Source organism: Neovison vison, chromosome 1 (assembly GCF_020171115.1).
Source record: "Neovison vison isolate M4711 chromosome 1, ASM_NN_V1, whole genome shotgun sequence".
NCBI classification, from domain to species: Eukaryota; Metazoa; Chordata; class Mammalia; order Carnivora; family Mustelidae; genus Neogale; species Neogale vison.
Window position 1 is genome coordinate 316,978,835 of NC_058091.1, and position 25,150 is coordinate 317,003,984.

General features: G+C 52.8%; 1 protein-coding gene across 1 annotated transcript in view; it reads right to left on the reverse strand.

The window, feature by feature from the left end:
- The window catches only part of PLEKHG4B (pleckstrin homology and RhoGEF domain containing G4B), a 74,598-nt gene that overhangs the window by 21,494 nt on the left and 27,954 nt on the right, over window positions 1-25,150 (reverse strand). Inside the window, 6 exon segments of the mRNA XM_044234606.1 lie at window positions 6,832-6,918; window positions 10,074-10,167; window positions 13,934-14,057; window positions 14,598-14,792; window positions 18,815-18,839; window positions 18,841-19,989. Of these exon segments, the coding sequence (XP_044090541.1) occupies window positions 6,832-6,918; window positions 10,074-10,167; window positions 13,934-14,057; window positions 14,598-14,792; window positions 18,815-18,839; window positions 18,841-19,989 (1,674 nt within the window).

Consider the following 25,150-nt stretch of genomic DNA (forward strand, 5'->3'; position numbering starts at 1 on the left):
ACAGGTCAAAGAAACCAGGACCTGGTTCTTTGGGAAAAAAAAAATCAATAAAATTGATAAATCCCTAGTCAGACTCATAAAAAAAGAGAGAAAAAGGAACCCAAAAAATAAAAGCACAAGCGAAAGAGGAAAAATAACAACAAACCACACAAAACCACAAACAATTATAAGAGAATATTATGAAAAACTATATGGCAACAAATTAACAACCTAGAAGAAATGGATAAATTCTTAAAAACCTACCAAACCTACCAAAACTGAAACAGGAAGAAATAGAAAATTTGAACAGACCCATAACCAGCAAAGAAATTGAACCAGTAACAAAAATCTCCCAACAAACAAAAGTCCAGGACCACATGGCTACACAGGTGAATTCTACAGGCATTTAAAGAAAAGTTAATACCTATTCTTTCCAAACTATTTCAAAAATTTAAAAAAGGGCAGAAAACTTCCAAATCCATTCTGAAAGGCCGGTATTACCCTGATACCAAAACCAGATATAGACCCCACTAAAAAAGAGCACTAAGGGGCCAATATCCCTGATGAACATGGATGCAATAATTCTTAAAAAAATACTAGCAAACTGAACCCAACAATACATTAAAAAAATCTTTCACCAGGACGCCTGGGGAGCTCAGTTGGTTGAGCGGCTGCCTTCGGCTCCGGTCGTGATCCCAGCATCCTGGGATCGAGTCCCACGTCGGGCTCCTTGCTCAGCAGGGAGTCTGCTTCTCCCTCTGCCTCTGCCTGCCTCTCTGTCTGCCTGTGCTCGCTGTCTCTGACAAATAAATAAATAAATAAAATCTTTAAAAAAAATCATTCACCATGATCAAATGAGATTTATTCAATATAAAGGATGGTTCATTATTTGCAAATCAATCAGTGTGAGATAGCACATCAATAAGAGAAAGGATAAGAACTATGTGATCAATAGAAGCAGAAAAAGCATCTGACAAAGTACAACATCCACTCATGAAAAAATCTTCCACAAAGTAGGTTTAGAGGGAACACACCTCAATGTAATAAAGGCCATATATGAGAAACCCACAGTTAACATCATCCTCAATGGGGAAGAACTGAGAGCTTTTCCTGTACAGTGAGGAAGAAGACAGGGAGGTCCCGTCTCGTCACTGTAATTCAACATCACCTGGACGTCCTAGCCACAGCAGTCAGACAACAGAAAGTGATGAAAGGCATCCGAATCAGCAAGGAAGGAGTCAAACTGTCACTATTTGTAGATGACATGATAGTCTATACAGAAAACCCAAAAGACTCCACCAAAAAACTGCTAGAACTGATAAACAAGTTCAGTAAAGTCACAGGATACAAAATCAATGCACTGAAATCTTGTATCTCTATACATGAATAATGACGTAGCAGAAGGAGAAATTAAGGAATCAATCCCATTCACAACTGCATCGAAAGTAATAAGACACTTAAGGATAAACTTAACCAAGGAGGTAAAAGACCTGTACTCTGAAAACTATAAAACACAGAGGAAAGAAATCAAAGATGACGCAAAGAAATGGAAAGACGTTCTATGCTCATGGATTGGAAAAACAAATATCATGAAAACGTCCCAGCTACCCAAAGCAAACTACATATTTAATACAATCTCTATCCAGACAGCACCAGCATTCTTCACGGAGCTAGAACAAAGAATCATAACATTGTACGGAACCGGGAGGAGTCAGGATGGCAGAGGAGTAGCAGGCTGAGATGACATCAGGTCAAAGGAGTTCAGCTAGATAGTTTATCAAACCACTGCGAACACCTACAAATCCAACAGGAGATCGAAGAGAAGAAGAGCAGCAATTCTAGAAACAGAAAACTGACCACTTTCGGGAAGGCAGGATGGGCGCAGAAGTGAATCCCAAGCCACAGGGAGCTAGACCGCGGGGGGAGGGGCCGGCTCCCGGCAAGCGGCGGAGCCCCGGAGCCCCAAACCAGAACTTTTAAAAGTCTGCTCCACTGAGGGACGTCGCTCCAGAGGCTAGCCGGGGTGAAGCCCACATGGGGACAGCATGGTCCCTGGTCCCACGGGGTCACAGAAGGATCGGGGGTGTGTGCGTGTGGCATGGCTCACAGGTATCAGAGCGGGGAAGCCGGCTACAGAGACAGAGCTGAGCAGTGAGCTCTCAGCTCAGGGTTACCTTAAACTGTAATCTGCGGGCCAGTGCTCTTTGAGCAGGGACCCCGCAAGTGGCAGATCCAGGGAGACCCCCTTGGAAGGGTGGCAGGGATCTGCTGGGCTTGGAGATTCCAGGAGGGGTCGTGAGCCAGAGCCAGAGACGCTTGGTCACAGGCCGGGTGAGCTCGGCACGAAGCTGGAGGCCAGGGAGACAGGCGGGACTGACGGCTTTTCTCCGAGGGCGCACTGGGGAGCGGGGCCCCGAGCTCTCGGCTCCTCCAGGCCGGAGCTTGGGAGGCCACCATCTTCATTCCTGTCCTCTGGAACTCTATGGAAAGCGCTCAGGGAACAAAAGCTACCGAGCAGATGACTCAGCCCGGACCCTGGCAAGGGCGGTGCAGTTCCGCCTCGGGCAAAGACACTTGAGAATCACTACACCAGGCCCCTCCCCCAGAAGACCAGCAAGAAATCCAGCCAAGACCAAGTTCACTTACCAAGGAGAACAGAGAACAGCGGAATTCCAGAGGAGGAGAAAGCAAAGCATGGAATTCAAGGATTTCTCCCCATGATTCTTTAGTCTTACAAAGTTAATTTGTTTTAATTTTATTTTTTTCTTATTCTAATTTTTTAAACTTTTACTCTTTCCTCTTTTAATGCTTTTTAACTAGTTTATCTTAACAATACTTTCATTAAAAAAATCTTTTAGACCTTTCATTATTAGAGTCATATTTTATCCTTCATTGTATCTAACTTTATTTTTTGTATACACATAAGGTTTTTTCTTCTAAAAAAATTTGGGATACAGCTTCTAATAGATCAAAATATACCCTAATTCTAGCACAGGGCTTTGTTCTAGTCTCCAGCCTGAGCAAATTCTTTCCACTTTCTTTTTCCAACCAACTTATCAACTCCTTTTTAAGAAATTAAAAAAAAAATTTTATCTTTACAGCCATATTCCATCCCTTCATTGTGTTTACCCTTATTTGTGTACACACACACACACACACACACACACATGCATATATGTATAAAGGTTTTTCTTTCCTTAAAATTTTGGGAGGTAGTTTATTCTAAGAGACCAAAATACTCCCAAAATTAAGTGGGTGACTCTGTTCTATTCACCAGTCTAATATATATATTTTCTTTAATTTTTTTGAACTTCTTTTTATCCCCTTTCTTTACCCCGCAATTTGGGGTCTCTTCTAATTTTGTTAATACACACTTTTTTCTGGGGTCTTTGTCACCTGTTTAGTATTTTATTCTCTCCTTCATATATTCCTATCTGGATAAAATGACAAGACAGAAAAACTCATCACAAAAGAAAAAAGAATAAGAAGCAGTACTGAAGGCTAGGGACCTAATCAATACAGACATTGGTAATATGTCAGATCTAGAATTCAGGATGATGATTCACAAGGTGCTAGCTGGGCTTGAAAAAGGCATGGAAGATATTAGAGAAATTCTGTCTGGAGAAATAAAAGCCCTTTCTGGAGAAATAAAAGAACTAAAGTCTAACCAAGCTGAAATAAAAAAAGCTATTAATGAGGTGCAATAAAAAAAATGGAGGCTCTTATTGCTAGGATAAGTGAGGCAGAAGAATTAGCGATATAGAAGACCAAATGATGGAGAATAAAGAAGCTGAGCAAAAGAAAGACAAACAACTATTGGACCACAAGGGGAGAATTAGAGAGGTAAGTGATACCATAAGACAAAACAACATTAGAATAAATGGGATTCCAGAAGAAGAAGAGAGAGGGGAGCAGAAAGTATATTGGAGTGAATTATTACAGAGAATTCCCCTAATATGGCAAAGGGAACAAGCATCGAAATCCAGGAGGCACAGAGAACCTCTCAAAATCAATAAGAATAGGTCCACACCCCATCATCTAATAGTAAAACTGACAAGTCTTAGTGACAAAGAGAAAACCCTGAAAGCAGCCTGGGACAAGAAGTCTACAACATACAATGGTAAAAGTATTAGACTGGCAGCAGACTTATCCACAGAGACCTCGCAGGCCAGAAAGAACTGGCATGACATAGTCAGAGCACGAACTGAGAAAAACATGCAGCCAAGAATACTCTATCCAGCTAGGCTATCATTGAAAATAGAAGGAGAGATGAAAAACTTCCAGGACAAATAAAAACCAAAAGAATTTGTAAACACCAAACCAGCTCTACAGGAAATATTGAAAGGGGTCCTCTAAGCAAAGAGAGAGCCTAAAAATAGTAGACCAGAAAGGAACAGAGACAACATACAGTAACAGTCACCTTACAGGCAATACAATGACACTGAATTCATATCTCTCAATAGTTAACCTGAATCTAAATGGGCTAAATGCCTCAATCAAAAGACACAGGTTATCAGATAAAAAAACAAAACCCATCAATATGCTGTCTACTGGAAACTCATTTTAGACCCAAAGACACCTCCAGATTTAGAGTGAGGGGGTGGAAAACAATTTACCATGCTAATGGACTGCAAAAGAAAGCTGGAGTGGCAATCCTTATATCAGATAAATTAGATTTTAAGACAAAGACTATAATAAGAGATGAGGAAGGACACTATATCATACTCCAAGGGTCTGTCCAACAAGAAGATCTAACAATTTTAAATATCTATGCCCCTAACATGGGAGCAGCGAACTATATAAACCAATTAATAACAATAAAAAAAAACACATCAACAATAATACAATAATAGTAGGGGACTTTAACACCCCCCTCACTGAAATGGACCCATCATCCAAGCAAAAGATCAACAAGGAAATAAAGGCCTTAAATGACACACTTAACCAGATGGACATCACAGATCTATTCAGAACATTCCATCCCAAAGCAACAGAATACACATTCTTCTCTAGTGCCCATGGAACATCCTCCAGAATAGATCATATCCCGGGTCACAAATCAGGTCTCAACTGGTACCAAAAGATTGGGATCATTCCCTGCATATTTTCAGACCACAATGCTCTGAAAAGCATTCACAAGAGGAAATTTGGAAATAACCCAAATACATGGAGGCTAAAGAGCATCCTTCTAAAGAATGAATGGGTCAATCAGGAAACTGAAGAAGAATTGAAAAAATTCATGGAGACAAATGATAATGAAAACACAATGGTTTAAAACCTGGGGACACCACAAAGGCGGTCCTGAGAGGAAAGTATATAGCAATACAAGCCTTTCTCAAGAAACAAGAAAGGTCTCAAGTACACAACCTAACCCTACACCTAAAGGAGCTGGAGAAAGAACAACAAAGAAAGCAGAGGTTCCTCAGATGGTTAAAAGTACAACTGCCCTCCCGCCCAGCCGCTGCACTACTGGGTATTTGCCCAACGGGACATGAAAACCCTAATTCAAAGGGATACGTACACCTTGGGTGCCTGTAGCGGTGTCATCAACAGCAAGCTGTGGAAAGAGCCCAGGCGTCCACCAACAGAAAATGCAGAAAGAAGGCAGGCTGCTTACGTGCAGTGGAACCCTGTGCAGCCGTCAGAAGTAGAGTTTAGTGATTCATCGCTTGCGTACGACACCCAAAACCACGAGACCTTGCAATGAGATCCGGCCAACTGCCACTTGCTGTCGTGTGGATGAAGCACAGTAAGTCAGAGAAAGACAAATACCACGTGATTTCACGCATTTCTGGAATTTAAGATGAACACAGGGCAAGTGGGAAAAACAGAGGCAGGGACCCAAACCATAAGAGACTCTTAGCAACAGAGAACACACTGAGGGTCGCTGGCGCAAGGTGGGTGGACGGTGGGCCGGACGGGGGATGGTTAGGGCACTTGGGATGAGCACTGGGAAAAACTAAAAATAGATAAAATTAGATTGTGGGATGAGTTGCATCATTCCATGCATATACTAAAAATCATTGACACGGTTTGATAAATGATTTGTATGGGACATGAACTATGTCTCAGTAAAGTTGCTTTTGAAAAGAAAGAAAGAGAAAGAAAACATCTAGATTATCACTTCTTGAAATTCCAAAAAGTAAAAGTGCAATAAAGAGTGAAAAACAAAAAAAGACCAATGGGGCAACATCAGTGTGTGTAATCAAAATCCTAGAACAAGGGGAGAGAATGAAGCAGAATAGAACATTTCAAGAAATGATGAATGAAAATTTCCTGAATTTGGTGATGGACATAAATTTAAACACTCAAGTTCAGCCCAACCTAAGAGGATAAAGATAAAGAAAACCTAGTCACGTTCTAGTCAATTTGGTGAAAAGAAAGAGAAAATCTTGGAAGTAACCAAAGGAAAATGACACATTTTCTATAGATGAGCAATCATGTGAATTACAACAAACTTTTCATCAGAAACCGTGGTGACCAGAAGACAACAGAAGACACCTTTAAAGGGCTGGGAAAACAAAGGACGGCCTTCCGTAAGCCAGAATTCTGTATCCAGCCAAAAACCTTTAAGAATGAAGGGAAAATAGTTTCTAGATAAAAGAGAAAGAAGCAAGAAGAGGAGAGAAAACAAATGAGGTAGAGAAGAAAAATCAGATTTTTACAAGTTTTCTGTTACCACAATCTTTAGGGTCCTGCAGAGACCGAAGGGATGGGGGATGGGCTTTCAGGCTCTTACTTAGATGAATGAAGCACGAATTCACATGAAGTTTTTAGGACGTTTTATCTGATCTACTTCAGCTTATGTATCGCCCAGAGTCATATCTACTCCTGAGGGTCTAAAGCCACTACCTGAACTGTTCCATCCTTGTCAGGGCTAAATCCCGATTCTTTATTCACCAACAGCACAACAGTATGAATTATGGGAGGAGGTGTGTTCTGAAATAAGAAAGAAATACTGATTAGCTTTGTAATATTTAACTGATTTCATGAAATTGTCTAACTTGACGGATGCTACTTCTGCTTTGATACTTTCCCCAAGAATCTCAAAGGTATAAAATGTAACTGCCTTTGCTCTAAATGGACATTATTGGACCTTATAATTTGACCAATAATTGACATTATTTGACCTTTTGCATGTAAATTTTTAGTGATAAGTTTGTTGGTTATAATTTATGGATAATAAAATGCACCCTCTCAAATACAGAGTTCTCTAAATTTGACAGAACTTATAGTCCTGGAACCAACATCACAGTCAAGACATATACAACGGTTCAGCAGCCCCCAATTTCCCGAAGCTGCTCTGGCAAGCCCCCGGCCTCTGGCAGTTACTCATCTGTCTGCCGCGTCCATAAACTTGCCTGGTCCAGAAATCTACACACGGCCTCACGCAGCACAGAGCACCTGCCGCTCGGCCGAGCCGTGCAGGCTCCTGGTTCGTCCCTGTCTGCGGAAGAAGTCCCCGGCCCGCAGGCGCTACGGCTCCCCCACCGCTCACCGGCTAGAGGACGTCCGGCTTGTCTCCACTTTGTGGCAGCCGTAGACAAAGCCCCTGTAACTGCATGAGAAGGTAAGTTTCCATTTCTCCCGGGGAAGCATCTGGCGGTAGGACTGCGGGGTCTCGCGGCAAGTGTGTTCTAGCTTCTGAAGAAACTGGAGTGTTTGTCCACTTGCATTTCCAGGAGCAACCCCGAGCCCTCGCTACGGGCAGGTTTGGTGTGTTGCCCCATTTTGGCTACAAGCTGTGTTTCTCCAGTGATTACCGGTGTTGAACACACGTTCACATGCTTCTCTGCCATTCGTGTATCTTCTTGGGTCAAACGTGTTCAAACCTTGGCCGTATTTCATTGGGCTGTTTACCTTGTTGCCGAGTTCTGGGATTTCGAACATTTCCGACACAAGGTCTTTATCGGATCTGGGTTTTGCATACATTGTCTCCCAACTCCTGGCTTGTATTTTCATTTTAGTGACAGTGTCTTTTGAAGAAAATTTTTCAAAATTTTGATGAAGTCTACCTTATCATAGTTTTCTTTATGGGTCACGGTGCTGCTGTCACAGCTGAGGCATCTTAGCCCGATGAAGGTCCTGAAGACCTTCTCCTGTTTCCTCCTGGTGGTTCTTAGTAGAGCACACAGGTCTGGGACCCACTCGTGATTTTTGTGCACAGTATGAGACATGTGTTCCATATTGGGGTTCCAACCCTGTTTTGTTTTGTTTGGACATGTTTTTAAACTTTAAACAAACCTCCTTGACTTCTGTTTGCTAGATTACATTGAGGTCAGATCATTCAACAATAAAATTATTTTATTTTCATAGTGCTTGCTTCTTCACTCATATTTTCTAAAGCTTTAATTTTGAAGTTTCTTGTAGGAAAAAGCAGAGTTTAGGCTTTTGGTAATCCCCAATAGCAATCCCCTATTTGACTGGATAGGTCTCCAAAATAACCAGTACTTAATTTGTATTAAATTAATCTTATCTATTTACATTTTTGTTATGTGGCTTCTTATGAATGACATTCCACAAACATCCATTTCATGAGTCATAAACATTCATTCGATGAGTAAAAACCATAGAAAACCATAGAAAAAACATTCCTGCTTTTTTATTTGAGTCATTTTCTATTTCACTCAGTTTAGGTCAACACTTCGGTTATTATGAATTAAGCGACCAGGCTCCAGATGGAAGACCTTCCTCCCGCAGTCCCAGGACTCTGAGGAGCCCTGTCATCACCCAGCAGCCCTTCCTCCTTGGAGCAGAGCGTCCTTCAGAATCCGTTTGAAAAGCCGTCATCCCCTACTTTCCCAGAAGGCTTCTGGTAACTTCGGTCTTTGCTGCTCTATGAAACTGCACGTGGTTAAGAGAAACCAGAATCTCAACAGGCGTTCCAAGCCCACGCAGAATATGAGCATCAAACCGGATGACTTCCCGCTTGCCGATGTCCGAGCCCAGTGGCTGGTTGAGAGCAGGGAGGAGCACTAAGGGGTTATGCACCTTCCAGGTGTTCCGTGGAAACCGAGTTTCGGCAGGTCAAACCTGTCGTGCTATGTTAGAGGCGCTAACTCGGGCTTTCCTCCTGCTGAGAGCCTGGTTCGGCCTCTGAAACGCGGACTTCCGCACGGAGGGTCCGCTCCTTCGCCTCTGTGTCCGACAGGCGCTGCCCCCCTGCCAGGTGCCCTGACCGGGATGCCTGCTCCCGCCAGCCCGGCCCGCCGCCGCGCCCCCACCTCCGCCTGCCCCCCAGCCCCGGCCCCGTGCGCGGCCTGCCTGCCGGGGGCTCTTCTCTCCTTTCCCCACATGCCGCCCTCGGGTGCATTGACTGCACTTCCATCCGGACGGGCCTCGACCTCCACCTCAGAGTCCTTCCTCGAAAGCACTTCCACGTGGCGTCCCTACACATAGAGCCTGGACGGAGCCTGACGGACGCCTACACCTTTAGCAGAGACCCAACAGAGGGAACAGGCGTTCACTGAGGGGTCGGGGGACCTCGGACTCCAGCACAGCGCTTGGCCCGTGAAGGCCCCTGTGTACACACGTCCGAGGGAGCGAGAACCCTCTCGGGCGCCCACCTGGCCCTGGGTCCTGGAGCATCCCCGGGGGGCCTTCCTCCCACGTCCCTCTCGGTTTTACTCACGTCCCCAGATCCAGGTCAGGTCTTCACAGGGTGACGCACCCCTGCCACACCCTCCCTGGACCTCACCGCAGAGGAGGGCAGGTCCGTGCCTGCCCCACGGCACCCACAGCTCCATCCCTGTCTGAGGAGGCGCGGCGCGAACCCCTGCATGCTGATTTCCTCGGGCACCAGATAAGGACTGCGGAGGGGAGAGCTCCTGCCGGCACAGCCTGGTCCTGGCTGACCCGGAAGGTCTGCAGTGACCACCCAGGAGAGGACGTGCCCGGCCCGGGGCGGGGGTGCCCACGGTGGATGGGTGAGAGCCCAGCTCTTCCTCTGCTACCTTCCACGGCCAAGCTCGGGACCCTCAGCTCAGCCCCAGTCACACTGGGGGTGAGTCCCGGCACGGCTGCCCTCAGCTGCTCCTGGGTCACGAGGGAGCCCCACGCTCGGTGCCCTGAGGACAGGAGTCACCTGGACTCACCTGCAGCGCTGCCAGCGCCTGGAAGAGGGCAGGGGCAGCTGGACCCTCGCGAGCGTCCACCACGACGACCAGCCCCAGCTCCCGCACCTCCTTCCTGGGGGAAGAGATGGTCAGCGTAAGCCGCTGTGCGTAAAATCCCTTCCACGATGGGGGTCTTCATCTCTGGGTGAGACGCAGCCTCGCCCACATGCCCTTGGCTCCCCCAGTCCCCAGACACACATCAGTCTGCTGCTTGCCGAGGCGCCGAGCTGCATACCGGGTGCGGACAGGGCAGCTGGGGTCATGCTGGGGGCAGTCGTGTCTGACGGCCGCTCCAGCAGGGGGGCTGCTGCTGTCCCTCCCACATGGCCCCATCGCGCGCGGAGGCCCTGGCGCTGTCCTGGGCTGGGCTGCTTGTTCGGGCCGGAGCACTACGGGGACCCTAATCTGATGGACCAGAACCACACGTGGCCGGTGGGTCTCAGGACTGCGGCCCAGACCCGTCCTTCGGCTCCCCACGTGTCCGGAGCTGGCGCGGGAGAGCAGAACATCTTCTGAAGGGGAGCCAACCGCCAGGTTCTTGCGACATCGCCACGTACCAGCTCGGGCCCTACTGTGATCACGACCCTACGCTTCCATTCTAACCGCGGCACGGTGACGGGCTGGGGCGAGGTGGCGTGTCAGCCCCACCTTCCCGGAGGGACGGGTGCGCCGCCTCGGCCGTGTGCGTGGGTGCCGGGCTCGGACAGACAGGCCCACGTGCTCTGGCCCGCTCGCACAAAGCGAACGGAGCTGCGGGTCAGACTAAAGCCCCATCCTGACCAGAAGGGTGGCTGTGCCCCCCAGCGTCAGAGTGACCGTTCAGGGCTGCCCCAGAAGGGGTGGGGTTCGTCTCGGGGAAGCTAGCGTGGTAAGGACAGCGAGGAGGCCGCTGTTCGGATGTCAAAGCCAGACGCAGAAAAGGCTGGGAAACATCCCCATTTTCCCCCACAGCTGTCCAGCTGTGCGTCCACGCCTCCCTGCCACAGAGGCCGCTCTGTGACCCGTGGTGGTGTGGGCCCGGTGCAGGCCCGGCTGGTGCTGTCAGGACCTCGGCACGATTTGCGACTTCCTCTGAGGGTCCCGTGTCCCTCCTCACCCACCCCTCCGTGACCTCCCTCTTCTAACCCCCACTCTCTCCTCCCACTGCTCCCCCGTGGTCTCACGGCCACCCTGGCTAGTTCAGCTTGGGACGTGACCCCCGGTTCTCCAGACCCGCACGTTCTCCTCCACCAGCCACTTGGTAGCTTTGCTGAAGGGGACGGCTGCAGAGTGAACAAGCCCCCCCTCCGTGAGGGCTGCTTCCCAAGTTCAGAGACAGTGGACCCCCCGCCCCCCGCCGGGCGGGTGGAGGGGAACCCAGGACTCGGAGTTCAGCTAGCATAGGATGAGACAGGAGGAGATGCCCCAGCATGACCCCCCAGACCAAATTTGCTTCTCTCTGCCTGTTGCCTGTGGGGGATGGAGCTGGCTGGCCTCCCCGGGCTCCGCTGGGGCCCCTGGCCATGGTCATATCTGCCCTAGACTCCCCCGGCCCGCATTTCTGCAAGAGAGCCACGCCGTGTCCCTGGGTCACCTTGGCTTCACCACCGGAGGTCTGCGTGGCCTTCCAGCCCGCGGCCCCCCACCTGCTTGGCCTCCTCCCTCTTGCCTCCTGCCTCGGGAAGTGACCGGCTGCGGCTCTGTGTGCGCTCTTCCTCCTGCTCAGAATGTCCTTCCTGTCTTGTCTGCAGTCACGCGTGTCCCCCAGGACACAGAGCACCCCCGAGGCTGCAGCCCCTACCAGCGCTGGGGGCTTGTCTTATGCTGGGAGATCCAACAACTTGGGTTCCCATGTGTGTCCCCTGGAGGGCAGGAGCCACAGCCTGTTCTTTGCTGTTCCCTCCTATAAGTGCTGGATGGACGGAGGGATGTCAGCCAAGACCCATCTGACTTCAAGATTCGAGTATCTGAGAGTTTGACGGCAGCCCGTGTACCAGGCAGGCTCCCAGGAGCACACGGCTCCCTGTGACGCAGCGGGCATCACCGGCGACCAGACGTGGCTGGGCACGCCCCCTCGTAATTAATGACGACTCCTGGGGGACTTTGTTCTGGCAGCCGAAGGCAGGTGTCCCATCCCAAGAGGAGCCGCGGTCAGTCAGGGCGCTAACAAAACCCCCGTGTTTCGGGGGGAAGTAAGCAGCTGACCAGGAGGCTCCTCTGTGAGGTGCCCAAGTGCCTGAGGGCGGGCCAGGCTCCTGCTCTGGGCGCGGTGGGCGATGGGCTGAATTTCCTGTGGGAAAGGCAGAGGGCTCCAGATCCAGGGTCAAGTCTTGGTCTCCAACCCCACAGATTAACCACTGCTGGTGTTGGGCTGTGGAGTGCGGAGGACAGCACTCAGCCCGGCAGGCCGGCCAGGCCGAGCAGGCAGAAGGGTGTGACCTCTCCAGACTGCAGACAGCTGCCGTCCTGCCCATCAGGGCTGCTCTGCACGTCTGCCCTGAGGTCATTCTAGAGCCTCCTGCGAAAGGAAGCCGTTGATAAACAGAAAATGCCTTATCGTAGAGCTCTGGCGTTTACTTGAGGCTTAAAAGCTGAGACAAGGATGAATCTGTATTTTTTTTCAGGGTATTTCTTTATATTTTGAAGTCTGTGCTGAAAGGCAAGTTTGAAGCCCCAGGCTCACCCAAGGCAGTGAAACGAGGGCCCTCAGATAACAGGGAACCGTGCTCTGGGACAGGGGTGTCGGGGAGCACACTTTCTTTCCCTCCCTAGTTGTTCCCACATGGAATCTGCCTACGCTATTTCGGAGGAAATCCCAGCAGGAAGTTCATGTGCCGTAGGGAGCACAAGGTCGCGTGCGATGAGGCATCACAAACGTGTTCCCACGTGAGCCCTTCGTGTCGCTGAGGGCACCATGGGCCGCACCGTGAGGACAGCGCTCCGGACGTCCGTCTTCGGGCTTTACGCAGACGATCTCCGATCCCTCTGACACAGCTTTGGGACAGCGGCTACATCTGGTTCTGCGGAGGACACGGGCACGGGGGAGCACCAGCTACCCGCCAGGAAGGGTACAGCCGGGCTCTGGAGCCGAGCTCAGCGGCTGGCAATGCTCCCTCCGCTAAGGGCTGTCTCCATCCAGCACCTCGGGGACACCTCGGGGACTCTTGGTCTGGTGGCCGCGAGGGCCGTCCCAAGCACGCCTGCGTCGGATGGGTAAGTAGCACGAAAGAGCTCGCTGCAGCCGCCGACTCCTGCTCTCCCTTCTCTGTCCTCGGCCCACGAGGGTGTCTGAGGCCCTCCTCTGGGGCACACTTGTTCCACAGTTGTCAGGCACGAGCCAGGTGGTGTGCCTTCCTAGAATCTCACGTCAGGGAGGACAGCCCCTCTTAAGGGGCTGGCATGCGTTCTTCCTGGCCCGCGGCATCGCCTAGCTAAATGTAAGAGTCACTTAGCATCAGTCTTTGCTGCTTCTGGGGACCAGGACTATCACTTGTGTGACTTCTTGACCCAGTTATTCTAAATATTCTGTTTGTATCCGTTAGGTCTTTATCCAGAGAGAGGCGGAGCATAAAAGATGTACAAATGTAATGCTTACAGCAAGTGCTAACCAATGCAGAGCAACACGAACCTCAAGGCTAGAGTGTGTGTGACCTCGATTCAGTGGGGAGAGGTCAAGGTGAGCAGGGGGAGAGGAAGGCATGCAGGGAAAAGACAGCAGGAGCCTGAGAGGCAGGTGGGAGCCTGCTGACCGTGCCACGGGGGGCCCCCAAGGCTGCAGACAGAGACCCTCGCGTGAGGACATGAGCTCGCACACGGTTACCCCCAAAGGTCTGAAAGGTGGGAATCTGGCCCAGTCCCACCTGGGGATGCCGTGGAAGTACAGCAGCAGGCGGGTCAGCTCGGCGCTGGAGGCGTGTCTGCTGGACCAGAGCGGGCCCCTCGTGCAGACCTGCACCACGGCCCTCCCTTGGTGGTCTCGGGTCCCTGCAGAAACAGAGGGCGTCATGAAGGGGCAGCCCCCATGGGGATGTGCATGGCTCCAAGCTTGAGAAGTACTGAATGAGGGTCAGCAGACTGCTGAGGTCTGGTCTTAGATGTGAGATCTGCCAGGAGAGAGGGCCTGGCCTCACCTGGGCAGGCGGCAGCTACGTTCTCCTCAAAGGGCGACTGTGCATTGCTATGGCCTGAATATTTGTGTTTCCCCCAAATCCTTACGTTGAACCCTACCCCGCAGTGTGGTCATACGAGGAGCTGGGCCATTGGGAGGTGCTTACATTACGAGGGAGGAGCCCCGCGAACGGGACCCATTCCTCTTACGAAAAGACCCCAGAAGGCCCCCTCACTCCTTCCACCATGTGAGGACACAGTATAAAGGTGTCAACTGTGAACCAGGAGGAGGGGCCCTTGCTAGAACCCGACTGTGCTGTCCCCTTGATCCTGCACGTCCAGCTTCCCGAACTAGAGAAACACACGTCTGCTGTCTAGGAGGTGCCTCTGGCCCCTTGTCACTCCCGCCGTGCTCACCGGGGAGGGCGAGGAGCCCCGAATGCAGGAGCTCCCGGCTGACCTCCAGCACCTGCCTGGGCATCTGGCTGGGCACGTCTCCCGTGCTGGGTGGCTGTCCTCCTCCCTCGGGGCGCAGCGGCTCAGGCACATCTGGAATCCAGCCAGGACTGGGCCGACGGAAGGGGCCGCTGTCTGCGTCGGCACCAGCAAGACCTAGTCGAAGACAAAGGGTTTCTCTGGTTTGAAGCTACTCAGCTACTCAGCTTGCCACAAACACCAGGAGGAAATCGTGTGTGAAGATACTGGGTCCCGTGAGAACTAGTCCCATCTCTGGTGGAAAACACCTTAGGACGGGCGCATTCCTGAGCAGTCGGGCAAGAAAAAACACATCAAAATGGAACATTCCAGCGGCACCAAGACTGCTCCCTACGTAAACACTCTTCAGGGAGAAAATTTTTATACTGAATGATGTCATCCTAATTTATTTTCTCACACAGATTTCCCAAAGAGTGTGACAAAATATATCCATAGCGGGTGAGAGCACCCTGAGGGCAGGCAGCAGTTGGGGTTGGGTTGCCCTCACCCGGGGTGGGGGCACCGGGATCTCCTGCGCCACCCTGAAGAGGAGCTTGGAGGAGACAGCAGAGGCCCAGGCTTGTGGTCTGCCGCTCAGCCGTGCTTCTACGCTGCACCACACAGGGGATGATCCTCACGGCACAGAGAACGAGCAGATTCAACCCCAGCCTTGCAACGCCCAGGGCCTGTGTCACCCCAGTGAGGGGAGAGGTGGTCTTGGCCAGAACTGGCGGGCACCTAAGACCCTGTGGGTCCCCTGAACCCATCCGGCTTTGCTTTCCTGTCCTTAGCCTCCTCCTGAACTTATAGGCCTCAGGTCTTTCAACTCTGTCAGGAGCTTTCTCATTGTAGCTGGAAACACCAGAAAAGCCCCCAGCATTCTGTCTATAGAGATAATCCATCTATATCTATATATCTATTTTAAAAACAACTTTGGGGTGTCTGGGTGGCTCAGCCAGTTACGAATCTGACTCTTAATCTCAACTCAGGTCTTGATCTCAGGGTCATGAGTTCGAGTCCCACCTTGGGCTCCACACTCGGCGTGGAGCCTGCTTTAAAAAGAAATAATTTTTAAAAAGATTTCGTTTATTTGAGAGAGAGAGAATGAGAGGGAGAGAGAGCGTGAGCGTGGAGCGGTCAGAGGGAGAAGCAGACTCCCCGATGAGCAGGGAGCCCGATGTGGGACTCGATCCCGGGGCTCCAGGATCATGACCTGAGCCAAAGGCAGTTGCTTAACCAACTGAGCCACCCAGGCGCCGCCCAAAAATAATCTAAAAAAATAAAGTAAAACAACCTTATTATATATATTTTACGTATAATTCAAGTCACTCATTTCAAGTATATAATTAAGAGGATTTTAGCAACTTTACCCAGTGGTGCACTATTACCGCAGGTCAGTTTTCGAACATTTCTATCCATCTAGAAGGGCCCCGCCCACCCCTGGTGACCACCTGTGCTCTTTCTGTCCTGGACCATTTACACAAACGGAAGCAGACCGGACGGGGGTCTCTCGCGTCTGATGTCTTTCTCTCAGCACAACTGCCTTGGAGGTTCACCCTTGACGTCTCCGGGGTGAGTGCCATTCCTTTCGTGGGTCTCACCCCATGCTCCCTTCACCAGCTGATTGGTTATGCCGCACAGTATCCTTGAGAATGAATATTTTCATGTATGTTCACGTAGTTTCTAGAATACATCAGCACCACTGGTCAAATTTTGGGGTGCCCAAGTGTTGTACAGTTTTAATTCTGCACCGACCTCAAGCTTCTTCACATGGACGTGGGAGCAAACAACACATTCATGCGGACTTTTCTTATCAGATGGCTTCCTAGCTGGGGAGGTGACTCATGGGGCTCTTCCTGGATTCAGCTCGCATACCCTGGGACAGGACAGGAGCGCTCTGAGGTCCCTCGGGCTACAGCATTGATGTGGCCGGGAGGAACAGCAGTGCCTCCTGTGGCTCATGGAGAAACAGCTGTCCAGTTGCCAGGGGATGAATGAATATGATATCCTTGAAATAAACTGAAGTGTCACATATAGTGTTTTGAAATTACATTGATTTTATGTCAAAGAAGAGACAAGGCAAAGCCTCAGGAGCTGGAGCAAATCGGACTAGAGGGAAGCGAGTCGGAGCAGGAAAGAAGCATCTGGAACAGGGGAGAACCAGACGGAGCAGCAGCAGCAGCAGGACCAGGGACCGACGTCTGTGCCGCGGAGGACGGAGGAGCTAACGGTTGCCTGCTCAGCCGTGGCTTCGGCAGGACGCTCCAGCTCAGGCATTTCCCCAAGCTGACGAAGACGGGAGTTCTTGGGCCATGCCACAGTCTGCACTCCAGGGACAAGCGTGTGTCCGGGCGGCCGGGATGAAGGGGAAGGTCTGTATCCACAAGCCCCTGGCTACCCACTGGGTGACCCATCTGCCGAGGCCTCTGGGGCTGCCGCCCAGCTTCTCAGGGGGGGAAGCACTGTCCTCGTATCCACCGGACGCCTTCTTCCATGGCTCTGGGAAACCCGCAGGAGGGGCCAGGAGGGGCCGGGGCGGGGGGGGGGGGCGAATGGATCTCCCAGGAGGGGAACTCCCCACGCCAGGAGAGGGCGATGAGGCTTCGCTCCCACCAGCCCGCAGGGCTCACTCATGCGTGGCTTCTGAAGCTGAGGCGCAGCCCATCAGGCCCCCAGAGAAATGACTACTTGAGAAAGCCACGTCTCAGACGACAAGACCCCCGTGACACACAGGGAGCCGGCAGGCCGAACCTGGCTTCCCCACGGTGACGCTGGTTTGTACGAGAGAAGCCCACCGCCTCCTGACGCCAGGCACCTTGGGCACCGTCCGACCGCGTGTCCCATGCTGCTGCCCCGTCCGGGGACACGGAGCCTGCATGTCCAGGGACAGCGCCTGCACTGCGGGCACTGCTCCCTACAGGGACTCGTACTCGACTGCGTTTCCGAGTGAGGCTCACGGTGAAGACACAGGCTGTCTCCGCACGGACACAAGCTGCGGACGTGAGTTTCCCCGGTGTTGTCTGCTGTTTTCTCCCCAGTACAAACAGGAAAGCTCCGGCCTTGGAACAATGTTCAGGGAGTCACCGCTTCAGCTTCAGCTGCAGGGGTGAGTGTTCTCAGAAAGTGCCAAGCCCAAGCCGACAGCTTCACCGCAGAACTTCTGTGGTGAGTTTCCGTACTGCTCTGCGCTGTACGGATCCCGTCGAATTTCAGGCGGGGGCTGGCACCCTCGGGAGCAGCAGGCCCAACCCGGGCTGTGAGCGAGTGCCCCGCTGACCCGGATGTCGCCCAGCTGCCCCGCCCCTCCCCGTGCCAGGTGCAAGGCTCACCCACCCTCTGAGGCCTGTTCTTTACCGCCCCCACAGTCCCTGCTTCCGTTTTCGCAGAACATTGCTGTGGTCCAAATGGGAAATATCTGACCTAGGAAATATGTGGTCGTTCCTCCCTTTCCATTCTCGATGCCACACTCCTGGAAACAGCTGTGTTCTCCCTCCAGAGCGACACGGCAGACACTTCCAGCAGGAAGGGGACAGTCTGGCAGGCTGTGCGGGCCGCCAGGGTCTGTGCAACTCGGAGCTGGTGTTGGTGACCACAAGCATCCAACGTACTCAGAAAAGGGGCGGCCACGCAATGTGGCAGGGGGAGCGGTGACCCCAAAAGGCCGGGTCTGCCCAGAACCTGTGAGCATCACCTTGCTTGGAAAAGGGTCTTTGCAGGTGTGCATGATGAAGTGGACGGCAGACGCTGAACCCAAAGCTGGGTGTCCTCGTGAGAGAAAGGAGGGGAAGGCTCGATGCAGAGAGATGTGGGCCGAAGACGTTTGGGTCGGGGGAGCCCTGCGACTGGAAGGACCCTTCCCGCCTCGGAAGGGAGAACGGCCCTGCCAGGGCCTTGATTTCATACTGCTGGCCCCAGAACCAACGGGAAAGGTGTCTGAAGTCCCCTGGTCTGCGGTATTTGCTGTGGCAGCTACAGACACGGAGCACGCGTGAACGCCCTTTCCAGCAGTCGGTGTGGATGGGGACACAGGCTTCTTCCGGGTCGACTGACCGGAGGAGAGGTACAGTGTGGCAAGGAAGACGGCAGGAGGGGACACAGTGGGGGAGGGGTGCGGGGGCAGGGGTGGGGAGGAGTGGGAAGGGCCGGGGGCTGGACATTACCTGGACTCTGGGCCCCGGAGCGGGGGTGAGCGGCCGGAGCGTGCGCTTCTGGTCTCCTCAGCCTGTCCCCCTGGGAGATCTCCCAGCCGGCTGCCGGCCGAGTGGGGAGCGGCCTGCCGGGTGTCGCCTCGCCGGCTCCTGAGGGCCCTGTCCCAGGACCGAGACCTCCGGGGAAGGGTGCTCCTTGTGGCTCCGGGACGTTTTTCCTGACTTGGGATCCCCATGGAGTCTCCCCAGGGGCTGGGTGTTTCCTTTGGGGCTGGGCTGGCTGCTGTCCTGGCCCCCATGGTCTGGGAGCTGCAGGCCTCGTCTCCAAGGGACTCTTCAGAACTGGAACCCAGGGGCATGGGGTTCCGCAGCGCCTCCATGTAGGACGTTCTGAACCAACGTTTGCTCTCCACGCTGGCTGGGTCCCTGGGCAACTGCCTTCTGGAGCTTGGGCTGCCCATGTCCTCACAGACAGTGAGGGACTGGGGGCTGTCCCTTTTGTCTGTGGCGTCCAGGCTCCTGCTTGGTCCTTCCCGTGGGCCCAGCTCTGAGGGCCCAACCCCTGCGAGGCCTCCGCTGGAGCTCCCGCACGGGCTCCGAGGGCCTTCACACCCGGCTCTGCCTGGAGAATGTTGGAGGCTGGGCTGGTCACTGCCAGGGTGCCTTTGGCAGTGGGGCAGGGCTGCGGTGCTACTGGGAGGGGTGGCCTCCCGGGGACGGGTGTTGGCCACCGCTGACGCCGGGGCCAGAGCCATGGAGGTGCTTTGTGGGGGCGGCCACCCAGGCCCAGGACAGCTGCAGTGGGGCGGGACAGTTCTGAATGTAGGTACAAAGATGGGGTCTGTGACACTGCTCCATGGGGTGCGGAAGACGGCGGAGCCTGAGGTCAGCAGGCAGTTTCGTAAGGGGACACTGGTCCGCTCCCCGTTCAGCCATTCCAGGAACTCTCCCGTGAAGACGCAGCCGTACATGGCCTCCGGGACAGTGACTTCCTCTGAGCCCCGTCCAAGCTGGGAGAGGCATTTTAAAACCAGTCTGGCTGACCGCTTCCGCCCTGATGTGACCTGCAGGTAGAAGTCCCCAGGCCTGAGCCGGACCCCGTGGAGGGACGCGAGCTGCACCACCACCTTCTCACGGACGCACAGCGGCCAGCCTTCGTGCGCGAAGATGAGGCCCGTGTACCTGGCCTGGGACGAGAGAGGGAAGGTTAGACCTCTGTTGTGGAGCTCCCTGTGGGAGGCTGGGGGGACGTGGGCTGCGGGACAGGAGAGAGAAAGCCATGGGGGACCGTCCAGGCGGTCCCAGCACAGGCAGCTGGGGGCTCTGGTGCGAGCCTCTCCTGGGAGCTGTCCCCACCGGGGAAGGGCTGGGCCTCGCATTCTTTCCTCACCAGCCTCAGGCTGAGCTCCACGGCCCTTCTGGCTTTCCCAGGCACCCGCAGGCAGGCCCCCGGGAGGAGGGCTACTTCTGGAATCGCAGGGGCGGGGGGCACCATGAGAGGATGGTGGGACCCGTGTGGACTCCAACGATATTGGCTGTAGGCTCCCGCCCAGTGCGACGGGGCCCGGGAACTTTGCAGCTCGGCTGTGGATTGTGTGGGGCAGCTGTGAAGCACATCTTGGAAAAGAACCTGCTGTGGAAGAGGTTCAGGCTGCAGGACTAAGGCAGACACGGGCAGCGTCTGACAGGGCGTGAGAACGTCCAGCAGTCTGGGGAACAAGGCGCGGGACCCCTGACGTGTCGGGAGCCGCACCTGCAGGTCCCAACCCGGGACCGCCTTCTCCCGCACCAGCTCAGTCACCACACACCTTGCTTCTCCCCACTCCCCACTCCCACTGCACAAACATTATTACTGTAATAGAGGAGATGAAGGGAAGTAGCCTCATTCTGATCCATCTCACGCTCTGTGGCGTCCCTTTCCCTTACGTATGCACGACCCACTCCTCTAACCCGCGGCAACAACCCGCCCATGGCCCCGCGGCCTGCCCTCACCGCCGCGGGCCTGCTGGGGCTCGCCTGTCCTCTGTGGTTGGGGATCTACCGTGCTTCTAGCTCTTTCTACCCTAAACACGAAATGCAGGCAATGTTTCCCTGATACCATCTCCTTCCTTTAAATTATTGTTTTAGGAAACATTTCTGGGATTAGGGTTAAGGATAAAAGACCACTAATGTCTCTCCTGCTTCTCGGCAGAATGACCACTCTGCCACCCAGAGACCCGCTGCCGGCAGCGACGAGTCAGTGTGACAGCGTCACCAGCCCCTTGGCCTGAGGCTTCCACCGAGGAGTCTCGTTCTAAATTAGTGTATAGACTGCGGATACTGCTGTTTTAATTTGCATTTTGATATGTTCCTTTTCCGTAAAGCTTCTGTATGTATTTTTGTTCCTTTTATGGACTGTGGGCTTGTTTTTGTCCTCTTCGTGTTGTGAAGTTTTTAAAAAAATTTAACAAAACAATATTTTTGTCCTCACCATTAGCAAAAGTTTGCCTGTGTTATGCATTTACTTGTTTTGTAGCCATGTGCCTTTTCCTTTCTATAGAAGCTTACGTTTTACACAGTTGAATTTCTTGAATTCTGTGATATCTTTTCTTTCCTTACAACTTATGTATTTAAAATCTTACCAAAGGTTGCCTCTTGCATTTATTTTATATGAGTTTGCCTCAGAGTCGAGGTCTAGAAAACAGTGTTTTCAACCATCTGGAGTTGGAAACCGTGCCATGAATAACTGTATGTCCTCAAGAGCCAAGGCCTCGTCACCGGGATTCCTGCCCCGCGCCCTAGGCCGTAGGAAGGGACCGCCGTCCAGCCTTCTGGGTGCCCACGGCGGGGGCGGGGGCAGGGTCCGGCAAGAATGCAGCTTGTACTTGCCAGGCACCTGGGGCCATACAAGTACGTCTTCTATGCCATCCAGATTGTTCAGTGAAATATATTTTTGAATCCAAAATGGTATGCTCTAGTGGTGAGTTTCCTAACACTAAATTAAAAACTGAGAAAACACATGATACATATCATGTAAACACTTCCAAATATGTATAACCTTTATCAAAAAATTAAAAAAAACTTATTCTTTCAAGAAAAAATTCCAATTTTCAAACTGCAAAATAATACCCGTGTATTGCAAAACCTGGAGGGTTCAGAAAGAAACAATCCCAACATCAACCCCCAGAGGTCAGTGTTGGTGACATTTATGTGTGTTTCGTTCATTATTTTCCCCGTGTATTTCTAACGGTCACAAGCCCATCACACACGTACGACAGTGCATGGTAGCAGCATTTCCTGTGCTGTGAGAAACTCTTCACACAGACCATTGTTGGATACATACTGCCCCCCCCCCATTTTGCTCTAATTAAAACACCAAGCCCATCACTGGGACTGGAGCCCCACCTGGGGGTCAGATACTTCTGCAGGGTCTGAGGCCACAGAAGGTGAAGGGTGTGGCCACGTGCGGACCTGGGAGGCCCCCTGGGGCGCACAAGTGTAGCCAGTGTCTTTGCTGTGTGACCAGAGCCCACCCCATCCTGGACACGAAGGTCCCGGAATCGTCCATCCCCGGGTCTAGCAGCGATGAGAATCCCAAGGGCCACCATGGAGAGAAGTTCAACCTGGGCTGTGGCCTGAAGGTGTGCAGGGGCCAGGAACGAGCTTCATGACAAAAAGTTCTGGAAGCAGAGGGTCCAAGGCCAACGGTCACTGGCAGGGGCCCCCTTCTTGGAGGTTCTGCGTGGACTCAGCGTGGAGTGTGGCAGGGCTGTGTAGCTCTGGCACCCCCCATCCCGGCCTCTCTTCTGTCCGGATCCCACAGGGCAGGGCTGCGAGAAGCCTTGTGGCGGGGGTGGTGCCGCCGGGCCGCTCGGCTCTGCTCCTTGCCTGCTGCCAGCTGCGACCACTCCGGCGTGGGGCTGCAGCCCCGGCTGCAGGGGTTCCAGTAGGCGGCAGGGTGCCCAGTGTCTGTTGCTGGCACCGTCAGTCCCCGCCGTGGGATGCAGATGCCGGGCCATGGCCTTGAGCCGCTGATGGGGACAACGTGACCGTCTTCAACCATCTCGCATCGTGGCTTCGAATCCGACCCCACGAGATCCTCTGGGCCTCAGCTCACAAGATGCCTGGTGACGGCGATGGAGAGGATGAACCCGCCAGCGAAACGGGAAGGAGACAGGTCCCACGGCCGGAGCAGAGGCTCTACAGAGGCTCAGCGACCCCTTCAAGAACCAGGCACTCTCGTCTCAGAGCCGTGTGTACCCGTTTCATCCCGGTGCTGGTCCCTGTACCCGAGCCCGGCGAAGTGGCTTCATGTGTGCTTCCTTTCGAGGGGACACGCTTGCATAAGCATCTCAGCCCTGCAGACATCTCCTTATCTGTGGCTGGCAATAAGGGAGCCAGTGATCGCCCCCGGTTACAGGGCATGCTGGGAAGGTGGAGGTCTCTGCCGTGGGAGGCAGCAAGAGACACGGGTCGGAGTGACCACGAGCTGCCTGCCGATAGGCGTCTGCTGCGGGTGGGTTAGTTCCTACCTCCCCCACAGGCGAACAAAATCCGGCATCGGAGCGATGGCTGCTCTGGGTCTCTAGAGCTCGAGACCCTGCGTCGTCCTGCCCCAGAGCCTCTGGTCTGTACCCCTGTCCAGGACTGCTGAGCACGGCCACCCCGACAGTCCCAGTGCAGGCTGATGAGTGGTGAGCGCCGACTACTGCGGGGTCGCGGAGGACAGGGATTCTGCACAGGCTCGGTCGGGGGCGGGAGCTGGGGAGCAGAGCCGTGGCTCTCCTGGCCTGTGAGAGGTGGCAGGACTTCAGCCAGGGCCAAGGGGACCGGGACGGGGAGGGCGGGCCGCGGGATGAGTGACTGTGGAGGAGGAGGGATCAAGGCTCTCTAGGTTGTAAGATGAGTTTGTCTCCACTTGCTGGGAAGCCTGGAGGAGAGAAGCTTCAGACCGGGTCCAGGTAGGGGCCCCAAAGCTGTCCCTGGCGCTCTGTTTCTCTCCCTTGTCCCACCTGGCTTCGCTGGGCATACAGGCCGGGTCAAGGTGCAAATCCTCCTGCCACAGGAAGCGAGTAGCAGGAGGATTTCTTGTTCTCAGCATCTTGACACGAGCCCGCGAACACTAACTGGGTGTCTCGGGCCGTTCAAGCTGCTGTAACAAAAATACCATAGATGGGGTAACTTTAAAAACAGAAATTTCTTTCTCACTCTCCTGGAGCCTGGGAGTCCAGGATCAAGGTGTTGGCAGGTGTGTTGTCTGGTCAGGGCCAGCTTCCTGGTTCAAAGATGACCAGATTTGGCCGTGACCTCGCACGCGGCAGAAGGAGCAAGGGTGCTCTCTGGACAAGCATGAACGCGGTTGACTGAGTCGCTCCCCAGAGGTCCCACTTGGTAACGCCATCACTGCGGAAGTGAGGTTTCACCAGGCACGTTTCATGGGGGACACAAACATTCAGTCGTAGCAAGTAGATCATGTGCCCACACAGACATCATGTGACCCTATACGTAACGGTCTATTTCTGGGCGCCCTACTCTGTCCCACTGGCTACTTGGACTCTCTTGAGATTCCGCAGGAATTTTAGGATAGAGTTTTCTATTTCTGAAAAAGACATTGCTGTGACTTTGAGAGAGAAGGCGTTGAATCTGCAGATCACTTTGGGTGCTACTGTCACACTAACAGGGTCGAACCCTCCAGCCCATGAACACAGGGTCTTTGCATGTCTCAGCCCTTCCTGTATTTTCCTTCAGCAACATTCTGCAGTTGTCTGGATACAAGTCTTTCATGTCTTTGTTTAAATTTATTCCTAGGTATCTTACTCCTTTGGAAGCTATGATAAATTATTTTTAGTTTAGTTTTGAAGGAGTTTATGTATTTATGAGACAGAGCGAGAGAGCACGCGCATGCACGTGAGCTAAGGGAGGTAAAGGGGACAAGCAGACTGTGCTAAGGGGGGTGCCTGACCTCACAACCTTGAGATCATGACTTGAGGTGAAACAAAGAACCAGAGGCTTAAATGACCAGGCATCCTACTTTTTTTAAAGAAAGATTTTATTGATTGATCGATCGATTGACTGATTTAGAGAGTACCTGTGCATGAGCAAGGGGAGGGGCAGTGGGAGAGGGAGAGAGAGTATCTCCAGCAGACTCTGAGCCGACTTGTCTGACTGTAAGACCACCACCTAACTTCCCTTGTGTAATGGAGTATCTTTTCCCGTCAGCCTTTGCATGTCGTCATAGCTAAAGGGCATTCCTTATAACCAGCATTTAGGTGGTCTGGCCTTTTTCTTTGAGTCTGGCAATATCGGCCTTTCAGTTGGAATTTTAGTTCATTTAACTACATTTACCATAATTACAAATATGGTTGGATT